Here is a 22,671-nt window from a genome sequence, read left to right as displayed (position 1 = left end):
AAACTAGTCATGATCACAACTAAATAGTGAAATTTTCAGACACAATTCTTCAATTGACCTATTTTTGTTTTTTAATTTTTGTTCAAATTACAGCTACAAAATTTGTATAAAAATCTGTCCAAAAATTTGTTTCAGTAATTTTGCAGAAAAATAAGTTTAGAGTTCTCTTTTGTCTGTCCCACAAGCGTACAATTTAAACCTGTCAGCTAGACTTCTTTTCTCCATGATGAAAAATGTGGCCAAGTTTTATACTTTTGAATCGCTTATACAAGATTTCTATCCAGAATTATTACAAATTACAAGAATTCTAGTGGCTACTGTAATTTTGTCAACTTTGCTTTGAAATGAATGCTTAAAAGGTCCCAACGAATAAGTCATTTGAAAAAATAAGACGGCATATTTAATGTTACCTGACACAGCTAAAGTATAGTGCATATGGCTATAGTGCAAAAAGTAACGGGTAATCTGGATTATTTTATTGAAATGACTTGTCGATGGGTGAATATTAATAAATCATCTTCACCCCAGCTGCGAAGAAACCAATCGATGGCCTAAATTGCAGGCATCAAATAGGTGTAACTGAATTGGTCAAGTGGCAAGAACGTAACGAGTGTATTCATAGATTAAACACTATTCACTGTAGCAACATACGTATAGTAAACAGATAATATTAAACTAGTCAAGCAGCGTTGATTCTAGAGGCTCAAAGTGAATCCAGAAACGACTGCCTCCACATAACAGTCAAAATAACATTTGTTACTATCGTAGAAGAATACTATCATCGTTAATCGTCTACTTGATAAAATTACCAGCTCCAAACCAATATCTGTAACGTAGGAGTATACAATATACACGACAAGAAGAAGACGAAGAAGATGAAGAGGAATCGCAATGACGCGTGAATTATTTATTAGTTGTACGCATCACTGCATACGTGCGTGAGTGTGTGTGTGTGTGGATGTGCGAGAAATACGATTTGTATACTTGTTCGAGGATATTGTATTACGCACAAAAGATTCGTATTATACCACGAAAAATTTTAGTGCAGTGCCCAATTTATTACCAAGTGAATACTCTTTAGATCTGTATTCACGTTACGTTCATTTCATTTTTATATGATTTATATTAAAATTACTTTAATTGTGATGTTCATATTAATTCCATATACACTACTATTTTCATTTCGGATAAAATACAAAGAGAATTTTACGAAAAAAACAATTTTGACGAAAATTATTCTCAACCTCTCTAATCCGCTCGATTGTTCTTAGTGTTTTTGAAAATTTAAGAACAAACAAATTTTCTCCTGTCTTCAGCCACGTAAAGCAGCTGCAGTAGTCCTCGATAGTCCTCGATCAGTCACATTGATTACACTCTAGAAACAGATTAAGAACATGTTTTAGCTCTTCAATACAGCAACTGCCTCTGTAAAGCCCAATCCCTCGAGGATGTAAGCCAAATTTTCGATCGATGCATCCTCGTCCTCTTCGGCCCAGATTTCTAACATGCTTTTACACTGTTCGTACTGTGTTCGTTTCTTCTGAAAGAATGCGATCTGTAATAAAGGAAAATTGGAAAGTTGTTTGTGTCTCCGAGTTTCGTTAATATTAAATTTATGCCAAGGTGCTCACTTCGTTGGCATGGTATCCGAATTTCGCTGCTAGATCTTTCCAGTTCCCTTTTAATATATCTGACAGTTTCGCAACAATATCGGCCGTCACTTTGTTGAATTTACTGAACTTTGTTGTTGATGCGTCAACCTCAACTTGTTCGGTCTCTTGTTTAAGTACGTCCTCGTTGAATTCGGCCTCGTTTCCGTCGGTGGGAATTTCTTCGGATTCTGTTTTTATGTCCGACTGCGTTTGCTAAGAAAATGAAATGAAGAAATGAAAGAGACTATGATGATATGTTCACTTCATAATAATTAAGATAAATATTTTTCGAGATTAAGCTTTGTTCAAAGACTACTTAAACTTCTATTAATGTACATTTTAGCAGTTAGTTAATATCACGAATATTACCGGTCGATCTTTGGCGATTTTCTTTATCATAGCTTCCAAATACTCTGGTAATTTGTTGATGGGGTTATTCCCATGTACAAAAAAATGAGGACTCCGCCTAGCGAGTAATCGCAGTGCTCTCCAACCAAAGTTACCATCATTTACTTTCCTGCAAAGGGAAAAACGAATATAAAACTTTCTCGAAACACAAAAATGGGTAAGAATCAGGAAATACTTCGTCATGCGTACTTGTATTCATCATCGACCATCGCAGCTGGATCCAATTGCTCTATAGCTTCGGCGAAATAAGTTTCTAGGGAAGGCAGGAAGTCTCTGTCCATTGATTTACAAGCCTCCAAATTGTTGGGGCACAAATTCCATAGCTTTGTCAACTCAGGACTGAAACAATGAGGTCATTGGGATGAAATTCATGTGAGATTATCAAGCTTTAGGAGAAAATGATGCAGCTACAGATAAGAAATTTAAAAAAAATGGTTAATAACAAAGTTAAAAACCAATTTGAATCATGAAGACTTTACCATCATGAAAATGAATAAAAGTATGTGTAATCAAGATTAGAAAGTGATTAAGTCATTAAATCATTTCAAATAGGTACTTACTTTCCTAAATGATACTTTTTTTCGTCTTCGGCAGCTCGGATTACGTCACCGATCCGTCTTTTTTGTTTTCTTGGTTCTTCTCCCTCAGAGTTGGATTCAAGAGCAGGCCTCTTAAACGGTGGACATCCATGATTCTTCCAGGCATTCCAGTGTTCTTCTCGTTTTAAAATGTTTTTTACAGTTTCCGCAAAATCAGATCCATTGGGAGGTGTTTCAGACAGTAATAAATACACTTGGTCTGTTGTTGTCTTGACCCATTCGACTTGATCAGGTTTCAGCTCGTGTGTTTCGCTAAACGAAGACAGTGATCACAAAAAGATTGAGGTCAGAAACGAAATTGTTATCGATTCAAAAACAGGCAAATGACCGATGTAATTCATATAAAAATACAAACATCGACATGAATTATTCACCGCATAATGTTGGGATGCAATGTTGGCCTGGTTTGGATCCGATGTGTTTTTTTAATCTGTATAACTCTACTTGAAATGTAGCTAAGGGCTCCACAGGCATATTGAAATATTCTGTATACTGTGGAGCAAGGTCTCAAGGGACTAACAGCTAGTTTAACACTCATCAGTAATACTTGTTTGCAAACTTAAATTTACATAACATAAATGCAAGGAAGCAAGCAAATGCTAGCCATATTTCTTGTTCATCAATTCACAAAAAAAAGAAACAGAAGAGAGGAGAAAACAAGTAACTGTCTACTTTTTAACACATTCAGGTTGCGATGTGGCATTGTACGGTGAAATAATGTCTGACTTGACATGTGGAATGAGCGTTATTTTGAAGTTGCAGTGAAATCATGTATAATTTGATTTTTATAATAAACTTAGTAGAATATGAACTTACGCTTTGAATTTTACGGCGCTGTTGAGGTACTGAAAGAGTATCAGGAACTGAAGTAGTACGTATCTCCTAAAGTTCGAATCTGACAACTGCAACTCTAACAGCTTCTGATTAGTGAGATACTTTGCGAAGTAGTGAGTTTCCTTGTAGTTTTCCTCCGACGAAGTGTCCATCTTTGTACATTTTGTTGGAAGGCTACGCTGCTCTTCTAATTTGAAAGATGTGAACGCTGACAAGACGTGCGACGTATGCTATAATCAATTGATGACACTGATGCAAACAAGTATAAAAATAATACAGGTCTGCGCAATATAACTTTTCATTTTCGCCTCAAGTGATAATGCTTTTTGTTAGGTATTTACGTATTTTGAATTAAAATATATCGATAATTTTTTTTACTGCATATCCAGTTTACTTTATACCTAAACATTCAGTTTTATGTTCATTTTATTTCTTTCCATAAAAATAGTTCAAAAATACATCAAAAGAAATCTCGACTCGCTGTAAAAAAAACTAGCGCTATATTTTAATTCATTATATTTAAATAACTAAAAAAAAGGATTATTACTTGAGGGGGACATTAAAAGTTATATTTCGCAGACCTGTGCAATCTAAATGGAATAATGGTAGAAATGGATATTTACAGCAGAGAAAACCTTCCAATGCATTTTATTATAGCACTGATTTGGATTTCTGAAAAAGTCTTGCAGCGCCCAGAATTTTCGGTACAGATTGTAATCTATTGGAATTTTGTTCTCAGTGTTGTCGCCATCTTCTACGATCTGCTCAAGCACTTCTTGCTCTGATTTCTCATTGCCAAATTCTGTGTGATTGTCGAGATTAAATTCACTAACTATGTTCAACCCTGACCTCTCAGAGAATGGGAAAAACTTGGCAAGGAATAGAAGAATCCTTCCACAAAATACAGTTTGTTGAGAGCGAGAAAGTCTTCTGAGCAGATCGTTGCACATCCTGAGTAAATTGTTTTTACAGGCACTGAAAAATATCTCTTCTTTCCACACAACAACATTGTTCTCAACAAACGTGAATAACTTTTCACATCGGTCCAATGTCATGCAATCAAATATGTCACCGAGTAATATGACTGGCATGCTAGCCGTTGTTAAATCTTTCCTACATAACTCGATACAAAACGTTATGTAAGATTCAAGATGCTGTACGTTTCCCACAGAATCATCCAGCAGTACAGTAAGCAGCGTATCTCGCAGTGCTTGATCGACGATTGACTTTCTATTCGAGACATTTGTGTTCATTTCCAGACACTTTTTTTGGAATCCGGATAAATCTGACAACTTGAAGCATTTTTCCAGGTGGTTCTGAAATATAAAATTAAATGTGTTGTTATTTTTAACTTTATTGGAAGTGTTATAAATCAATGAAATTAACGAAGCACTTATTTTCGGTGCTTGTCAATCGCTCAGCAACTTTGCACATGCTCTTTATTTTGCACAGTAGTTGCGTAGTATTTTTTCCCTACCTTTCTCTACCCGTATGGCTTGAATAACAGAATTCAACAGCTGATCTCGAGTTTAAACTGATCTTTAGTTAAAATTTACGGAACCAAGCTGTGCAACACTACAAGTTACGAATGAACACGATAGCTGATCATCATCGATCTATCACAATAGACACTGAGGGGAACAAATCGGCAGATGAATTAGATTGCGAAGCAAAGGTGCAAAAAACTTAAACATTCATCAATATTGCCTTCGGCTAAATTTTGCTAACTTGAATTGAATTAGTTGAGCTTCATCAATCTACAAACAAACTTAATTTGTACTAGGTTCAGTTAAGTTAGGTTATGTATTAGTAAACAACATTGCCGCCTGCTTGAGTCTTATTTCTAACTGAAAAAGCGGCCTACTTACGTTGTAATCATGCCTCAGTGTCTCGAAAGAAGCCATCGTCGTGTTTCGGCGGTACGCTGATTTATCAATATCTTGCAACTATCAGTACTATCAAACACTTTTCACTTGCTTCTCACAATCACCCGCCGCTCATCTACCCTTCGATAACCGCTGGCTCCACTTCACTCCTCTGCCGAGAAGAAACAGGTTAGGAAGTCAAACACTGCATGAAGCGCCGAGACTGCCTAGCGGAAAGCTGGCGAAGCTTCTCGTAACGCGTCGCGTAATTTGAGTTGCCTATATGCAGGCGTCCAAGCCTGTTGACGTTACGGAAAAGGTCACGTGACCGCACTGGAGTCACATAACCACACTGATGCGTGAACGGCACTGATTACAGCTAATTACTACCGTTGACTGAAGACTGTCAACGTCACTACATAATACATCATTGCCTAGAGATCGGTAATGACCGGAAACTGACACGTGATTACGTTTCGTTGTTGTTGCACGGTTGCACGGTGCAACGTGCAAGTTGGCCGAAGCAAATTACTGGAGCTGTTTTTTCACGTGCAGCAGACAGCTGGATGCAACAGCAACAAAAATACACTAATTTGTCAATGATTCTGGTGTTTTTTTTTCCAGCTTTTTGCAGTCATGAATATTGCTGTTTAAAGTAGAAATAAACCTATTTCTACAGCAGTTGGTTTTGCTGCATGCAACAGAAGTTCCCCCACTACGTACGTAGCAAGCAGCCAATGAGAGCATTTTGCTGTTGCTGCATCCAACTGTTTGCTGGACGTGAAAATACAGCAAATACAGAAGCGGGGTTTTTACTTCACAGTGGAACTAGCTGTTGCTGTTTGTGTGTAGTGTTACTGGTTGCATTCGAACAATGTCGAAGTTCATCCGCCACGTGCGTCGTTATCACGATTAGAGTGTGTATTTTGTATATCTTCGTACAGGCTTTTATCGCGAAGAATAAACTTTGAATCCAGTTTGAGGTTAGAAAATTGTTTCCCAAGTCTTTTACGGGTGATTGTTTTCTTTCTTTTGAGGTTATATTTCGAAGACTCATATGATAATTTATCGGTCTTTAGCGGAGCACAATACACTTTATAACAACAAAACCATCACAACAAATTTCAGGCCGAACTAATGTTTTCGTAAATACTCTCAAAGGGGTGCCCTAGTCGATTTCGAGGTCGTATATACCTTCAAATATTGAAGTCCACGTATCGAACGCGAAAAAGGGCTCCACAGCCTCCAGTCTATACACAATTCTGAAGAAAGATATTCAAATATATTTTCATTCGACGCAGAAATAAAGAAAGGGCATGAATTCTACGACTTTACTATTGCAATTTCTTAGAATCCATGGCATTTCTTTATTTATGCGTCAAATGACAATGTGTTGGCGTGTTCTTGTTCAAACTTATGAATTGAATGGAACTATTAACCCCGTTTTCGCGTTTGAGATACGTGAATTTCGATATTTGGAGATATATACGTCAACGTTGAAATATCGAAGTCTATAAAACGCCCGTTATTTCTCAACTACAGGCTTGTCTGACGATGAAATCCAGTCAAAAGAATGCTATGACAATAAGTCAGTCTTCGTCGATCATCTGTGGAAAATATACAAAAAAATGGTTTTTTGTTGATATATCCGTATGCGTTCATCCTATACCAATGATAGTCAAATTTAAAATGGAGCTTATCAAATTTCTACAACCGTGCAAACACCGGATAAATTTCGGCGACCACGACGCGGCGTCTGGCGTGGATAATGTAGAATTCTGCTTGAGCATTGTACCTATCAAGCTAGTAATCAGATTTTAAGTTTTGAACGAATTTATTTTCGAAGAAAAAAGCAATGCAGATAAAGCTTTTTGTGCGATTTCGTTACATTAAAAACCTTCGAAGTTTATAAGTGGTCAAAGTTTGTACTTTATGACCAAGATTTTCCGTACTTTTTTGAGCGAGCTGCGAATACTTCCCGAATCGAATACATGTAAGAATTTCCGTCTTGTACATCCGAAAATTCTCAGTCCATAATATTACTTACCATGAAATTTTTATCCAAAAATATATCTTGCCGCTGACAAAGGGGGTGCGTGATGGTTTTATGGCGCGTCATCGTTGCGTAAAATTAGTTTTCCGCAAATGTCTTCCTACCTATTTATTCTACGATAAAAAATACATCTATACATTTTTGTCGTAGGACTAACACATGCGGAAGTATCCAAGAAAAACCATTTTTTTTTCAACGCTTTCGCTCATGATCAACGTAAAGCCCGGTACAGAGATGCGGGGACGTTTCAGATTTTATTTTTGATACGAAAATTAACGTATCCTTTTCTTTTTGTTTGGTTTTGTTTTCTCTAATTTTCCTGGACTACATGTATGGAATTGCGCTGAAATCGCTGTTTTCAGGTCAACGATACATACAGTCTTCGATTAAATAGCCAAAATCAGTGAAGTTCAACGCAAGCATCCTCTTACTTCTAACGAAACAAAACCAACATACTAATTTCGTAGTGATACCATGATTTTGAAATTCCAATATCTTCAAACTCATTCGAAACTTAAAAATAGTGATTTTTTGTGATTGTTCGTTATATTATCGTTACCAACTTCAACCTCGTAATAAATCTTACACTTCGCATTTCTCAATCATAGACTTACAGTGATAGACTGTGTGCACTTACGGGGCTGCTGAAGACACGATCGAAGGACAGAGCTAGTCCTGCAGTGTTTTTTTAATAAGCCTATATGTGTTTTTCTCGCCAAGTCACTGATTAGAGTGAGAGGAAATACCTGCGGCTGATGTTCTCTCTGTTTTGTCACGGCTTCAGCTCGCTGCAAAGGGCGCACAGTCTATTTCTACTGCGTTAAACGTGGAAACATGTCACGTTGGCGCCTAGGCATAGGCAACCAAGCGTTACATTTCATTACTGATTGTGAGATGGAAAATTGTAACTCCGATTAGCTATGTGTAGGCGCTGAGGTGGCTTGCTTCCACGTATACCTAGTATAGGTCTAGTAATAAGTCCACGTTTTTAATACGTCATCCCGCGATGTCGCAAAGGTGGTAACTTCGCGATATTTCTAAAGATGGCATGACCATTTGAGCACAATCGATCAATATCTTTATAGAGATTTAGTGTTTTTTTGCTGCTCCAGTCGTTTCGGAGGAATCAGGAGCAATGCGAGGTTGGAAAAAATTGGCATTACCTCAAGTACAATTTTTTTTTTTTTTTCAATGATGATAATAATAACAACGGTTCACTTCGTTCTTACGTAGTTGCGGGAATTTCACGTCAAAATGAATTTTAAATTATTGACACTAGCTTGGAAAACTCAAAGCCATACCTGGTATAGTAAAAATACGAAATTACGGGAAATATCCTTTATTTCAGAAATTACACGACCGATATCCACTTCTAGAATTAGTTTCTCGGAAGAACCCCACTGCACGATTTTGCTGCTCATGAACTCCACGTTCCCCATAAACGACTACTCTGAAATATATGAAAAAACTTTCAAAGTAAGAACCAGGCGGTTGAGTCGAACTACAAGTTGGGCGAACATGGAGAGTCACTTAAAAGACCCTCTAGCGATTTTCTGAGCATAGCCATGAGCGATGAGGACAAAAAAAAAAACATACCTAATTGAGGTCTGCCATTACTGAAATTCTTCCGAGTCGGGTCTAGTCGGGTGTTATGGGCTGGATTTCAATTTGCTATTATTTATTTACGGAAAACCAAAATTCGCCACAATAAATTAACGCTCATGCAAAGAAAAAATTCCTAAATACGATTTACCTGAGATGGACGCGGAGTTTTCCTCTTTTGGTTGAGCTTTCAAAATAAAAGCTTTCACTTACCTTTCGTTGATCTTGATGATTCGAGCTGTGAACGGCTCTGCGTGATCGACGATGACTAGATATGATATGAATTGACAATATTTAGGCACGATTACTCTGATTGCGTCAGCTGAATTATTGTCTGTATCTAAATGTATAAAATGTTTGCTAATAATTGTCCGCTAGCACTTTAGAATCGATCCCTACACTTTAAAGCTGTTATCTAAAACGGGGTTTTGTGGAAGGGTTTTCAAAAGAAAGAAGGATAATTCACGAAGGCCAAACATGGCGCCGGTCAATATACTAAAATGGGTACGGAGATAGTTTGGTAAATTTGTCAGTTTGATTTACTCACGTTGAAGGTAATTAATTCGATTGATACACAAAATAGATTAAACACAATGATTAAGTTTATTCAAATTTAGTTGGATAAAGGTTATAGCGGTTGAATGTTATTATTAAAATAATGATATTCAAATAAAAGAAAAGTACGGAATTTCTTCAGAGTTATTTAACTTGTCTTGATGCTAAGAGATTGTGTGAATCACTCTGATCTAATGATGGTTTGGACTGACTGCTTGAAAGGTTTTCGATGAACTGCTCTAGTTAGACGACGTTTCAGAACTATTCTGTTAAAAGATTTTTGTTTAACCTGTCTCGAATAGAAGGTTTTGAAGAACTATGCTGTTTTTCCACACTGCGACGCTCTTCTGAGTTCATTCTTTAGCTTGCGGTTTTCTAACGTGCTTCCTGATTCGGTCATTTATGGGAATTTTTGGAATTGAATTTTTTTATGGGAAGAGGACCAATACGGAAGATTTACGTATGTTGTGATGATATTTTGGGCAATTTCCGTACTTGCTGAATTCCGTACGGGTTTATTACGCTGTACGTGCACGTCAATTCCTGCATGTCCGAAAATATCATAAAGTGATTTTCGGGCATCTGGTTTGTCTTTAACGAACTGTCGTTGAATGCTGAATAGTTTTTTCTTAAGTATTGGTGGGAAGAATAGTCGAAGCCATAAAAGGCATTAGGACGGAGAAAATGCTTTGACCGTTAGCTTGCGATCTTGAAAGGATACCACTCGTTCTCTGGTGTGGACCTTCTGGTACGTACGTGCACGTAAGTTTGGATTCAGACTGCCGTTAATATTAATTGACTTTAAGGTTAACATAAGCAAGAATGAATGTTTCTCAAGGTGTTTAGAAGACAAAAGAAATCATATGCATGCAATGCGTACCGAAATTTAAAGCAAAATATAATGACTTAAAACCAAGTTATAAAGCTTATAAGTATGTGAAAAGAATATATCAAATTATCAATCCGTGGAATTGAATAGGTGATGCAAAATGAGGCAAATATTTAGGGGCGTTTGGGATCGAGGACGGGTACCCGAAAATTTCAGATTACCACAAAATTGTGGGTACGCGAAAATCTCGAGTCACCAAAAAGTTCCGAGTACCTCGAAAATTTCGGTTTTGCCGAAAAGTGCGGAGTTTTCGAAAATTTTATTCACGACTGTTTTCGCTTCTCCAAAAATAACGGGATTTTAAAGTCAACAGAGACTTTGAAAAATTTCGAACTTGTGTCATTTCCGAAATCTCGGACAATCTGAACGACAATTTCATAGCCGTCTGGAATTGTAAGTCGTGGAGATTTTATTCTCGAAAAGTCAGACTAGAGGCTCACTGAAAAATATACTCTCGAATTCTTTCATATCTGCTTTATTAGCACATTATCGTGAAATAATTTTATTATCGACTAGTAGAGGTGTGCGGGTACTGAAATTCTTCGGGTCGGATCGGGTCGGGTAGAATGGATTACTTTCGAGTTGGGTACTCGAAAATTTTCGGACTATCCGAAGATTTCGGGATTGCCAAAAAACCGGAGTTGAACCCGAGCTCGAATATCCAAATTTTCGGATACCCGCACACCCCTAATGTCTAGCAAGTATGAAGATGACCAAAGGAAAAATTGAAATTTTTCACCGAAAGAAGGTGAACAGAAATTTACGATGTAGTTTTTTTGGAACAACTCATTCTAAAAGTAGATAGCAGTCGTGTAATTGCTGAAATGATCAATATTTCGCGCAATTTTTTATTTTAACCACAGCAGGAATACTTTTCGAAGATGATTTTGACAATTTAAAATGTATTTTGATGTGAAATTCAAGCAATGAAATAGGGATTTAGAAATATGGTGCTTACGGATTTGATGAAGAAAATCCGTAGATATATTTTTCAGCAAAAAAAAAAAAAACACTGAAATTGATGAGATGTAAATGATATTATAAATAAATCTGAATGACACGTGTCTATGTTTTTAACAAATACTAATTCGTACCTACACATGTACTTACACGTACAGAAAGAACCTGCTTCATCCTGTTTTAGGGGATGTTTTCTGCTTTATTGAATTATTTTAGTGGTCTACGGGTATTGTCAAAAAATACATGAGAATGTTTTTTTTTTTTTTGTGGAACTCTATTACCGAATAAATAGAAATTTGAAAAGTTTACTTCCCCGTATCTCCGTAAGCTTGTGTATACTCGAGCTTGAATTTATTCGTGAATATCGAGGTATCGTAAAGTATCATTTCGCCCTTGTTTCGGAAAAATTCACGCGAGCTACAAAACGGGCAATTTATGGGGAGGCTCTTTGAAAACGTGAATCGTGAATCAATTGATAGGGGTACACAGTTTTGGGGCTTCGTATGTTGAATTCGATGTTTCTGATGCGAATCCTTCACATAAATTCTATTGTACTTTTAAAAATAATTGAAGCTGAAATATGTACACACCAATGAAACATGATTCATAGGATAATTTCGTGCAGGAATCACGATGATGAAGAACATGTGGATTTTTGGCCGTTCCAACAAGGTGGTGATCGTAGTTTTCACGGGAGTTTTGGCCACAGAACTATTATGGCAATTGTATAAAAGAACTCGAAGTAAAATATCCTCAAAGAGCATCAACGAGGTTCTTTTTTTCTCTGAAGAATCATCCAACTGTCGCATGCACGCCGTCTCTAGAACACCTTGCGACCGTTCCAACTGTTCGGTTACACAATTGAGGTGAGAATCAATCGAAATAATGCAATAGGAATATCGATGAAAAGATTTTTAGAGACGTTCGATGTACCTTGGATGCCATACTAATTTCGAGATCAGGCTTTCACATTTAATAAAGCCGAAAAAGACAGTCTAATTTTGTCGAAAAACCAATTGAAAGAGCGCAAACATTCCTATCAATCGCTCGGTTTAATAATCTCTTGATAAACAAGAGTATTCACACAAAATAAGAGCAAGAAACGTGTGCAAAATGCAAAGAGCAATTTTGAAGATTTTAATCATGTTGTAATTAGTAACGTTATCGTAACGACTCATGCTGATGAAAACCCGTTATTTCGCAATTTTGCAACCTCTGTGAGGTAGGCTCCCCATTTTTGAAAAAAAAAAATAAAAATTTTCGAGTGTTCTTGAATCTTCTCAAAGAGTTCTAAAGTTCCGGATAATTTTCAAAAATAGTTCCGGTCAATTAGGGTTCAAAAAATTAATTTCAAAAAATGGGGTGCCAACTTCGCTGATTACTTCGTTTTCGAAAAAATAAGTTTTTGCTGCGAGTTCTGGATGGTATTCGAATTGTTCTACAGTTCTATGCTTATATGAGAAATAGTTCTGGTTATTTACCACTAATAAAATAGAAAATAAAAAATAACAAAAATGCTAGCACTCCGTTATTTAAAACCAGTCATTTTTTTTTCAGAATTCTAGAGTTTCAGCCGATTCAAATTTTTTTATTTTGTTTCGTTACCGAGATATTGAACAAAATATCCACGCGCATTACTTACAGCGAAAATTAATTTTAACCATTCCCAAAGTTCCGATGAGAGTTTCGCATAGACGAGCGTGAGTTCCGTCAATCATTCGAATGAATTTTTCCGATTCAATCAGAATTCGAAGAGTTCTCGAGCTATTTCTGAAATCTTCTTAGAACTCGAAAAAATTGCCGTACTTTAATTGTGGGGTGCTAGCATTGTTGTTATTTTTTTTATTGTTTATTATTTTCTTACAATTGGTGGTAAACAACCAGAAGTATTTCTCATATGGGTATAGAACTGTAGAACTATTTGAGCACTATCCAGAACTCGTAAAAACGAAAACTTACTTTTTCCAAAATGGGGTACCAACTTCACAGAGATAATTTCGCAGCTGTTTGAAATTCAGCAAACCGTAATAAAATAGTGATTATTTCTCAACGTTTCGTTACAATAACGTTGCTAACTTCAATCTCGTAGATTTTATAACCTACCCTGCTACCGACAAACATCATATTTCGTAACAGACAGATCACAAGATATCTATTCAATTCGAAGCGTCGAAACACCCACCCTGGAAATCTTTGCTTCAACGTCGTCATGTTGCTTTTAGTACGGACACGGCCTGTCTGCTGTAAATGATCCGCTACGATATATACGACTTGTGAAATACGTATTCTTTCTGCTGTAGGAAACTATGCGCATATTTGGAATCTGCTCAGCAAAATCTCGATGTTTGCATGTATCTATTCAGCTGTGAGGATCTAGCAGCAGCGATAGCCAAGGTGTTTTGTCGCGGAGTAGTTGTCAGAATTATCGTCGATGGAGGAATGGCGGAAAATTCCGCCTGTGAGCGTCGTATAAGAGATTTTCGAGAACGAGGTAAGATTTTACTTAGTTCAAAGCAATTCAGGCTCTTCAAATCGCACGCGTATCATTATCTAAATCACTCCCAAACAATTTGAATAACAGGATTTCTCAGAAAGTAAGGCGATTCGTCACCATTTCGCGTAGAATTTCTAAGTCAACTTTTAGTATTTGCAATTGATACGGTAAAATTCACAATTAATTTACTCGAAACAACGTTTTTCGACACTCTTCACGTGATATCTTGATTCGAAATAGTTTGTACGATATTGATGAAATTTCGTAGATATTCTATGCCGTTAGGTACACAGTTTCTCAAGAACTATTCACGTCCGAATTAGACTCTGTAATTTAAAAATTAATCAAGTACCGAAAATCGAAGAAAATTCGAACAACGTACTGAAAAAAGAATCTGTCGTGACGAAATCAGGGTTTTAAGTTTCAAGTGCAATTACAAGTGCGTTGAACGTGAAAACATGTGTTTTTTGAGTTGATTAATGCATGTCGTTTAACAACGTGAAATTTACAGGGACCTCGAGAATTTCGTTTATACCCGCTAAAATCACACAATTATAGACCGTTTTTCAAATTTCAAATCTCAAAGTGGAAGCAAAGCTAGTATTTCTCACCTGTATAATCAATGAGTATTTGTGAAATTCTTCATGTAAATAGCAGCTATACAAAGTTGAATCAAAAATCAAAATAAAGGTCAAGCGAATGATATTTAATCGTTTCTTGTATAACCTCATCGCCAGGTATTCGAGTGAGGATGAAGAAATCGGAATACTTGATGCATCACAAGTTTGCGATAATTGATAGGAAGCTGATTTTGACGGGGAGTACAAATTGGACGATGCAAGCGATGCACGGAAACTGGGACAACGTCATAGTTTCGAATCAACTCGCCCTAGTCAAGCCGTTCATTGCGGAATTCGACAGAATGTGGATTTTGCTCACCACAGGCGAAGACTGATGAATATAAACTCATTTGGTTCAAACGTATACCGCAACGAAGTATGGAATAATTTGAAAAAACACTTTGATGAATATGTTTAAACAATTCTTTTACACCACTGGTTCCTAGTCGTTTTGAGACTATATTCCCTTCTGGGAACGAAGCCGCCGTTTACGATTGATGGACCGCTTTAATCTGAAGTGCATTACGCGTTTGAATACACCGAGTAGCTATTGACGATAATAAATTAGTAATATTCAGGAAATATTTCGAGGGAGGTTATTTAAACGTATTTCGATTCCGATTCGATACTCATAGAAATAATTGTAAGTGAAATGTTGTTCAAGACATTAATATACATAGACTGTGGAGAGTCAGTGCGAGGGATTATGAAAATTGAAAGAAGAGCATGGGCGTACGAAATGCATAGATTTACCAATCAATTGGCAATTTCCTGACTCGAAATACAATTCTTTGTATTTCTGCGACAAAATCTACCAAACTATCAAATATTGCGGTACATACCCATGCAGCCTAGCACAGAAGTAGGGTCTTCGTCCGAACTCGATACAGATATGGCGATGACGCCTTTTTCAGTATTCACGAGGAATCCAGAATCGTAATTTATCGTCTGAATGATGCTTCTGAGGTACGGTCGTGATGGAGCTTTAATGCATGCGTCTGCGCTGTGACGCATGAGGATGCCGTGACGTGCGGCTTTATGCGTTGACCTTTTCATCTGAAAAATACCCCTGACCTTCAGTATAACTAGTTGAATTAATTAGCTGTTAACCTATGTCACCGCGCTGATTTGGCACACATGCACAATCTGAACTTGTATAACACAGAACTCAGTGCAAAGTTTGAGTATTGTAATTGAATAGTCTTCCAATAGAGAAATACTCACGAAGAAGTCGTCAATATTTAGCCGTTGAAAAAAATCAGCATTGCGTAAGTGAATTTTTTTAACTGTACAGCTTGTGTTCGTAAAATTTTTTAGCTGTACTCGTGTACTTTGAAAATGTTCGGCCATCGAATGTGAGGTAAATATATCCAACACCTGAATAAGATCGAAATATCTATCGATTGTTTGAGCGAAATGCTGTATTTTTTAAGACTAATTAATTTTCTCAATTAATTATTTTAACGCTATTAACTTTCATTAAGTTTATTATTCTTATTACGATTTCTTGACGTTCTCTTTCGAGCAAATTTTCCAGTGTAGAATAAGAATGAAACTTCCATGATTTTCAACATGCTGTGTGTATACAAGATCCAAACGTCGAATCATTGTTATTAAACAGTATGATGAATAAAAACTTGTGCAATACATTTTTTTTTTCAAATCCCAACTCAACATTTTTCCAGCAATTGTTTTACAATACCTCTCAATAAAGTTTTTCTGTCAATGAAAAATCCAAAAATCCTTCACTCATTCAAACATAACATAAATCCGATGTTACAAAATATCATAGTTATTTAATTACACATCGTAACATTCTCCATCTTTTTCTTTAATGTACATGCTATAATTTCTCCGAGTCTATATTATTAGAAAAACGAACTGCGTATGATTTATTTCGAAACATATTGGTCCAGGCATACATTCCCAACTATTATACTGGCAGATTCTTTGAAATTGAATGAATATCCCAACAAATGAAAACTTCATTGAGTCTGCATTGTATTTTCAAACACATAAACGACTTTCAAAAATATTACGTAGAATTGAGACTCCATGAATAATTCAGAGACGGAAACGAAAACCGGTAATTAAACACCGACGATGAGCTTTCTTCCTTGACTCAAATACCCTTTTGTGGGAGTTGCCATGACGATTGTGACATCATCCCCAGTAAGCGATCCTCAATTTCACCGTATCGCAGAACTCACTCACATTGCTTGCAAGCACGATGTATGTTCAACTTATGCTAATACGGATTATTCAGATCGCGTTGCCTCGCAATTTGTCTTCGTTTCTTAGTAGACGCAAGTATCAGGCATGCATACGTATACACAGACGATAAATCGAAATGTATCTATCTTTGCCTTGACTATGCTTCAAAAATAGATGGACACAATAAATCTCGTCTCCAAGAATTGTTATAACTATAAGTTACTGCCGAGTAGTTTCACTTACGAGATTGGCGCGATATCTAGCGGTAACCGCTAGAGCTAGAATACCGTTCGAGTATTTCTTACTTCGCATAGTATTTTGAATCCCATTCTCGTGAAGTTTCTACCACTCAGACGGTCAGATATTTACAGATCGTCTATTTTATCCTCATAATTGTCGAATTGTATAATTCGAAGTGGTAGGAAAGAATATCGCTAGTTTACATTTTCAGTTTATGAATTACCATGTGTAAATCTAGCGCGAAGCCATGAAAACGATTTTACATTAGTTAAACATGATGACAAAATCACACAATCACACGATCTTACTGTATTATTTTTTGTACTTCCTGATATTTTTCATAGGCTGTGAAAATGCAACTGTACGAGATGATAAAGTACGTTAAAGAGATACTTTTGTCCGTGCACTTTTTCAAAATGTTCCAGGCTTTCAAGAAATCGGAAAAAATTCACGGCCTCTTCTCAGAGTGTTAACTACATTATCCAAAAGTTGGCAAACTCAGAAATTTCGAAGTATTATTCATAAAAATTGATACTTACAAAACGACCGTTCCCTAAAAGACTAGTGTTTGCCCGGAGGCTTAAGATGGTTTTACTACTTATAAGTATCCTAGTCTCGGCATATCACATATCACATGTCATGACGCGTATCACATTTCCAACATCGACTGTGTTTTCTGATTCATGTTGCGTTCAAAGATCTTCGTATAATTCCATCGCAGGATCAGTCGAATCAGTCAAACGCACAGGGTGGCCACAAAATTCTTCCAAAAAAAAACCCCCCAAAATTTTCCCCGTTCTAGTAAGTTACCAAAACCTGAATCGGTTAGCTTATTAACTCCTATATTCGGTTCAAATTCAATTCGAATTGAAAAATAAAATAATGCACAAAAAAGCCAGTATAAACCAATATATTTTCTCGACGAAAGAAAGTAAACTCGTTACCTCAATTTCCGATTCCCTTGACAGAAAACTGATATTTTTTCAGTTTTTTCCATGACCAATCAGTGTGGCCACCCTGAAGGTATCTACGCAGAACGAACTTGACAACCACTGCAATGCTTCCCCAATGCCGAGTTATCTCGACCTTCGACCCGCGCGCTTTCGTCTGTGACGTAGTCGCCCCACCTCGACACCGTCACAGGTGCTCGTCCCCTACTTTCCCCGGGCCGTCTCCCTTCTCTATCCCTTCCTCACTGTGGCCGACTCTCTCTCTCTCTCTCTCTCTCCTCACGCACGCAGTCGCTCTGTGACGTCATACCGACGATCGATGCATCGAGCCTCCCTCCAACGTTTCGTCACAGGCCTTCACCCGACGTCCTTTGGCATTGTGCTGTGATATAAGATTGGCGAAATGATTGATTTTGAAAGGGATAATTGAATCCGAGGACCGCTTACGCATTTCTCTCGACTGTTTTTGTTTTCGTATTTTTGACTCTGCCGTGAGTCGGTAATCGCGAAATTACCTACGCATTCACGCGACCTACGTAAAACGGCCGGTATGTCGCTTACGGAGAGTTAGAACGCAAGTTATTGTCGAATCAGAATTCTTAGGGATCTCCCTCCGCCTTTGTGCGCCAGCTTAATCGCTCGAGTTCGTGCCAAGGCTCGGACCGATTTCACGTAAAACTATAATATTTTCATTCCGCATTGTTACGGAACGTTATACGACGCCCCTTGAACTTCACGGCTTTTGAACAAGCTTGAAAAGCAATTAAGCAGGAATTGGACTCTGTTCTTGCGCGATGCATTGCATAGCATAAAGTACTTGGTGTTACGAAGAAAGAGAAAGAAAACCGGCCGTTGCAGCGAGACGAGAAACGGACTCGCCGCGTTAACGAAATCACCGAGAGTTATTCTTGCTATGTTTGAAATATTGACGACTTAAACCCACCTAATCGTAGCCTAAATTCTGATCACTAACCTCATCAATGTCAAGAGCTTCTATTCAAAGCTGCGTAAGATTTTCCCCCACGTCTTTACAATGCTGTTTACGAAAGTCAAACTAAACCAGAAACCGTTATTCTTTTATGAATTTCTACGACGTGGTTTCATCCGCCCCTATAATAGATCACGGTACTGTAATGTGTCGCATGCACAATTGATTTCTCTGAATCGTGCTTTGTTTTCGTGCGTACAAGTGTCAAATACATTTTCGAGAAAATTTAATAGATTTTTTTTTTTGTGGAGTCCTGAAAAAATATCCTCTACACGAAATTCGCAAGCAATATTTGTACTTGGAACGCTGTTCTGCAATTATGAGCTGGTTCAGAACTAACGTGATGTGCTCGAAAGATTTTTATCGAAATATTATGTCTTCACAAGTACAAGAAACGAAGGTTATTGAATTGGTTTGCTCGTCTTTGCTTTGCTAAACATTTTTGTTTTTCACAAAGAATTCACTGTGTATACCTATTCAAGTGAAATCAGTTATGTGTGGTAGTCGTTTTGTTTCACATGATTTTAAATTCTAGAATTATAGAAAAACTCATTTAAAACAAATGCCGATCCTTGCGATTTGCGTTTTATTTGTGACGCCCTACTGTGTATTAAAAAAAAAAAAAAAAAAAAAGGAGGGCCATGTCCAACTGGTGAAAATGGTCTAGAATGTCTCATGTGTGACGTACATTATGAAATTACATGAAATTATTTCCGAATCCATCGCGAATGTCCGTGGATAAAATAAAAGGAAGTCGATTTAGATTCTTTAAAATTTAACCCGGTTCAGATGAACTTTGGATGATTCCGCATCGTTGAAGTTTTAATCCTGCTTGAATAAATATTAATTTACAGCCAGTTTTGCGTGTGAGCTCAGATCACCGTCGAGACGTTGATTGACTCGAAAAAGAATGTCTATTTCATGTCGAATGCTAGCCGCAGGCTATAGATTCTGTGAGTTTGAAAACACCCGAGGTACAAACAAATATCGTGAACAAAGCGGAATCTTCTGACTGTATACATATTACGTATGTAGTCATTACAGTGCCGCTGCGGCTGAAGACCGAATAATACAAACGTCTGGTCAAACGTGTTCAGAGCTTTTTGACGATTTTTCAACATAGGAAACCAGCGTAGAAAAGACTGGGACAAGTTGTCGTACTTACGTGTGGAACATGATTACGGTCATTTAAGCGGTATTTTAACTTTCTAGTCCTTTATTTTTAAAGGACAAAAGAATACGGAAAGTTACTAGAATCACTCCGACAATAGATAGTTGAGTTTTCACGGGATCTCGATGCTTCAAGGTCTAGAAAATCACCTCGGACCATTATCGGATGCACGTCAGGATTTAAATTATATTCATGTCAATCGACGCAACTTTTCTTAACTTAAAAGTGATCAGATTATAGATTTCATATGTTATACAGATTTTGAGTTATTTGACCAACAGGTTTAAAAAAAGTTCGATTCGGTACCGTTTCATGGGCTGGCCGGCTCAAACTGGGAAGAGCACGTCACTTTCTATTCGAATGGTCTTGACCAAAAATTCGCATGGCTTGTAGAATTTGTGACCCAAAATGTCGCGTTATGAGCATACACTGATAATGGATCCTAGCACTCCTAGCAAAGTTTGGAATTGTTCACCAGTCCCTGTAGAAAGTTTTCGATACCATTACGCACTTTGCGCAAAGGAAGAAAATTCTTTCCTGAGGTCAAAAGACTTTTACATCCAAAAAAAAAACTATTGATTTTATTGAAACTTGGTTTCGGTAGATTTCCGAGGTCACTGATTTCGAATGAAAGATCTAATTTCTAGATTATAAACCGGCGCTTGGAAAAGAGTAAATGAAAAATGAAGAACGTGACTAACTCGGTTTCGCAGTTTCGTATTTGAAAGATTTTGGGCTCCTGATCATGAAATTGAACTAATGAATCGCAATTTCTTCGGTAATTTCAAACCGAACGATTACGTAATTAGTACCTCAATATCTTGTAAATCATGAGAATAGGGCATAAAACATATTTTTCAAAACGTGTTAAATCTATACCTCAAAAGTATATAACAAAGCTCGTCGAGTCAGAGTACATAATTCATCTCCGTAGGACTACGTGCCTGTATGGAAAATCCTTCAATTCTAATATTTGTATTTAGTATTATTTGAAAAGTAGAAATACTAATTGCTTTTTAGTGAGCCGGGAGAATCCAAATTCTGATGCTCCAAACACCTACTTACGTATCTAACTACGTGCTTAGATCAATTTATTCAGGCCCCGGTATTGATTTAGTATTTTTAGATCACAGGGCATCCCGCAGCTGGAGACCGCTGTATAAGCATGTGAAACATTAATCTTTAACTCAAGCAAAACCCACCTTACCTCTACATAAATACAGTCTAGGTACCACCGTCAATTGATATAATTCGCTTGAACCAGACCGTCAAAGCCGCATGGAATCCCGCCCAGGTTACGGTCGACCCATCATTTTCATTATATCCTTTCATGAGATATTTTCGGACGGATTGAAGGAACGACCGGCCCGTTAACTGTATTCCCATCAGTTTAGAGCGAAATCGTTTTGAAACTTACAGTTCCATGACGTGTCTAGTTTCTCTGTAACATAAGCGTCGGTAATTAAATTTTGGAGCAGAAAAATGGCGCCGATATCGCGAGGTGTTTCGACAAAGGATTGTTCAGTTACAGGCGAGAGTGAAATATATTTTTGCGAGAATTTGATGAGCGCAAACCGTATGTTTAGAGTGTTTCAAACGAGCGAAAAACATTAGCTGTGTAAGCAGCGAAAATGATGTTTGAAAACGCGAGGTGAGACACGGGAATTTACTAACCTGTCCTATTTTTATTTATAACCCTATTTCGCTGCGCGTTTATCGCTCAACCTATGAAAATGGGCTACCAAGTCCCACTCCTGCTCCAAATAAATGCTATTTCGTGGTTGAAGGATCGAAAAATAAATTTGGTACGATAAAATGCTCGGTAAACTTTACTTGTCGTGCCGCCATGTTGAATTCGGTGGAGGCAGTATACGTTGACCGACAATAATATTTACCCTTGATTCAGCAGAGTTGAATGTCTGCAGACGGCGATGTCCTCAAGTGTCGAAATAAAAGTTGCCTCGCTAGTTTATTTCGTGCTAGAAAACAAAACAGTACGAGAACGTCGGCGGATATGAACGATGTTGTTTCAGGTGAAAATTGGCGTGAAGCTCGTTCTTCGCTTATTCGCATTGTCCCGATCATCCCACCCGCCAAGTTGGGAAGCCTGCATGCACGGTGGTCGGGTGACTAAACTTAACTAAACTAAACTAAACTAAACGAAACGAAACGAAACCACGTGCGTCACAGCCAAATGCAGCGATCTCGCAAATCACCGGTAACAGCCGACCCGAAAATAGATGGTAATTTTGCATCCGCGGATCAGCCGGCTGGGTGTTTAACTCTCGCTAAAGCGAGGGAGAGCGTGATGAAAATAAGAAAAAATAAACAAATGCGATGTATAAAAGAGGAGGAAGAAAAACAAATGAAGTGGTGCGTTGTAGAAACTGTTTCGACTGGTGAAATTTTTCGCATTCGGAGTGCACTGAAAGCCTGCATGCGCCGCTTGTCTTGCTTTTAAAAAACTCAGAGAACGATAAGGATGCCCGACCGTAACTTATACCACAGGATTAAACTTGTTGTGAGGTTAGGAATATTTTAAAAAACCTCTGATTATTTCGGTCCACAATCAGTCTG

The 22,671-nt window shown here is 37.4% G+C and overlaps 2 protein-coding genes across 8 annotated transcripts; one reads left to right on the top strand and one right to left on the bottom strand.

The window, feature by feature from the left end:
- Positions 1-90: 90 nt before the first annotated feature.
- LOC107222960 (THO complex subunit 1) lies at positions 91-15,588 on the bottom strand. 3 transcript variants are annotated; one of them, XM_015662515.2, is made up of 9 exons: positions 15,374-15,588; positions 5,362-5,530; positions 4,117-4,809; positions 3,476-3,723; positions 2,621-2,911; positions 2,250-2,399; positions 2,022-2,169; positions 1,632-1,865; positions 91-1,555 (listed from the first exon to the last, which is right to left on the bottom strand). In XM_015662515.2, the coding sequence occupies exons 2-9, from the start codon at positions 5,395-5,397 to the stop codon at positions 1,400-1,402; spliced, it is 1,956 nt and encodes a 651-aa protein (XP_015518001.1). In that variant the 5' UTR covers positions 5,398-5,530; positions 15,374-15,588; the 3' UTR covers positions 91-1,399. The 3 variants fall into 3 exon arrangements, with proteins under 3 accessions (XP_015518001.1, XP_046586606.1, XP_046586607.1); XM_046730650.1 differs by having other exon boundaries at positions 91-1,540; positions 15,374-15,587; XM_046730651.1 differs by lacking the exon at positions 5,362-5,530 and having other exon boundaries at positions 15,374-15,392.
- Positions 6,146-15,404, top strand: LOC107222956 (mitochondrial cardiolipin hydrolase). Of its 5 annotated transcripts, none has more exons than XM_015662510.2 (4): positions 6,146-6,275; positions 12,043-12,283; positions 13,718-13,908; positions 14,649-15,404. In XM_015662510.2, the coding sequence occupies exons 2-4, from the start codon at positions 12,051-12,053 to the stop codon at positions 14,864-14,866; spliced, it is 642 nt and encodes a 213-aa protein (XP_015517996.2). In that variant the 5' UTR covers positions 6,146-6,275; positions 12,043-12,050; the 3' UTR covers positions 14,867-15,404. The 5 variants fall into 5 exon arrangements, with proteins under 5 accessions (XP_015517996.2, XP_046586610.1, XP_015517997.2 ...); XM_046730654.1 differs by having other exon boundaries at positions 12,028-12,283; XM_015662511.2 differs by having other exon boundaries at positions 6,146-6,341.
- Positions 15,589-22,671: the final 7,083 nt, after the last annotated feature.

Source organism: Neodiprion lecontei, chromosome 2, assembly GCF_021901455.1.
Source record: "Neodiprion lecontei isolate iyNeoLeco1 chromosome 2, iyNeoLeco1.1, whole genome shotgun sequence".
Lineage (NCBI taxonomy): Eukaryota > Metazoa > Arthropoda > Insecta > Hymenoptera > Diprionidae > Neodiprion > Neodiprion lecontei.
This window is presented reverse-complemented; position numbering and strand designations above follow the sequence as displayed.

Bases quoted from the DNA above. Each gene is read 5' to 3' on its own strand.
- LOC107222960 (XM_015662515.2), bottom strand. From the start codon at position 5,397: ATGGCTTCTTTCGAGACACTGAGGCATGATTACAAC. The intron at 2,912-3,475 runs GTAAGTTCATAT...GTCTTCGTTTAG, and splicing joins AGCGCCGTAAAATTCAAAGC to CGAAACACACGAGCTGAAAC. The intron at 2,400-2,620 runs GTAAGTACCTAT...TCATTGTTTCAG, and splicing joins AAAAAGTATCATTTAGGAAA to TCCTGAGTTGACAAAGCTAT.
- LOC107222956 (XM_015662510.2), top strand. From the start codon at position 12,051: ATGATGAAGAACATGTGGATTTTTGGCCGTTCCAACAAGGTGGTGATC. The intron at 12,284-13,717 runs GTGAGAATCAAT...TTTCTGCTGTAG, and splicing joins TGTTCGGTTACACAATTGAG to GAAACTATGCGCATATTTGG. The intron at 13,909-14,648 runs GTAAGATTTTAC...CCTCATCGCCAG, and splicing joins AAGAGATTTTCGAGAACGAG to GTATTCGAGTGAGGATGAAG.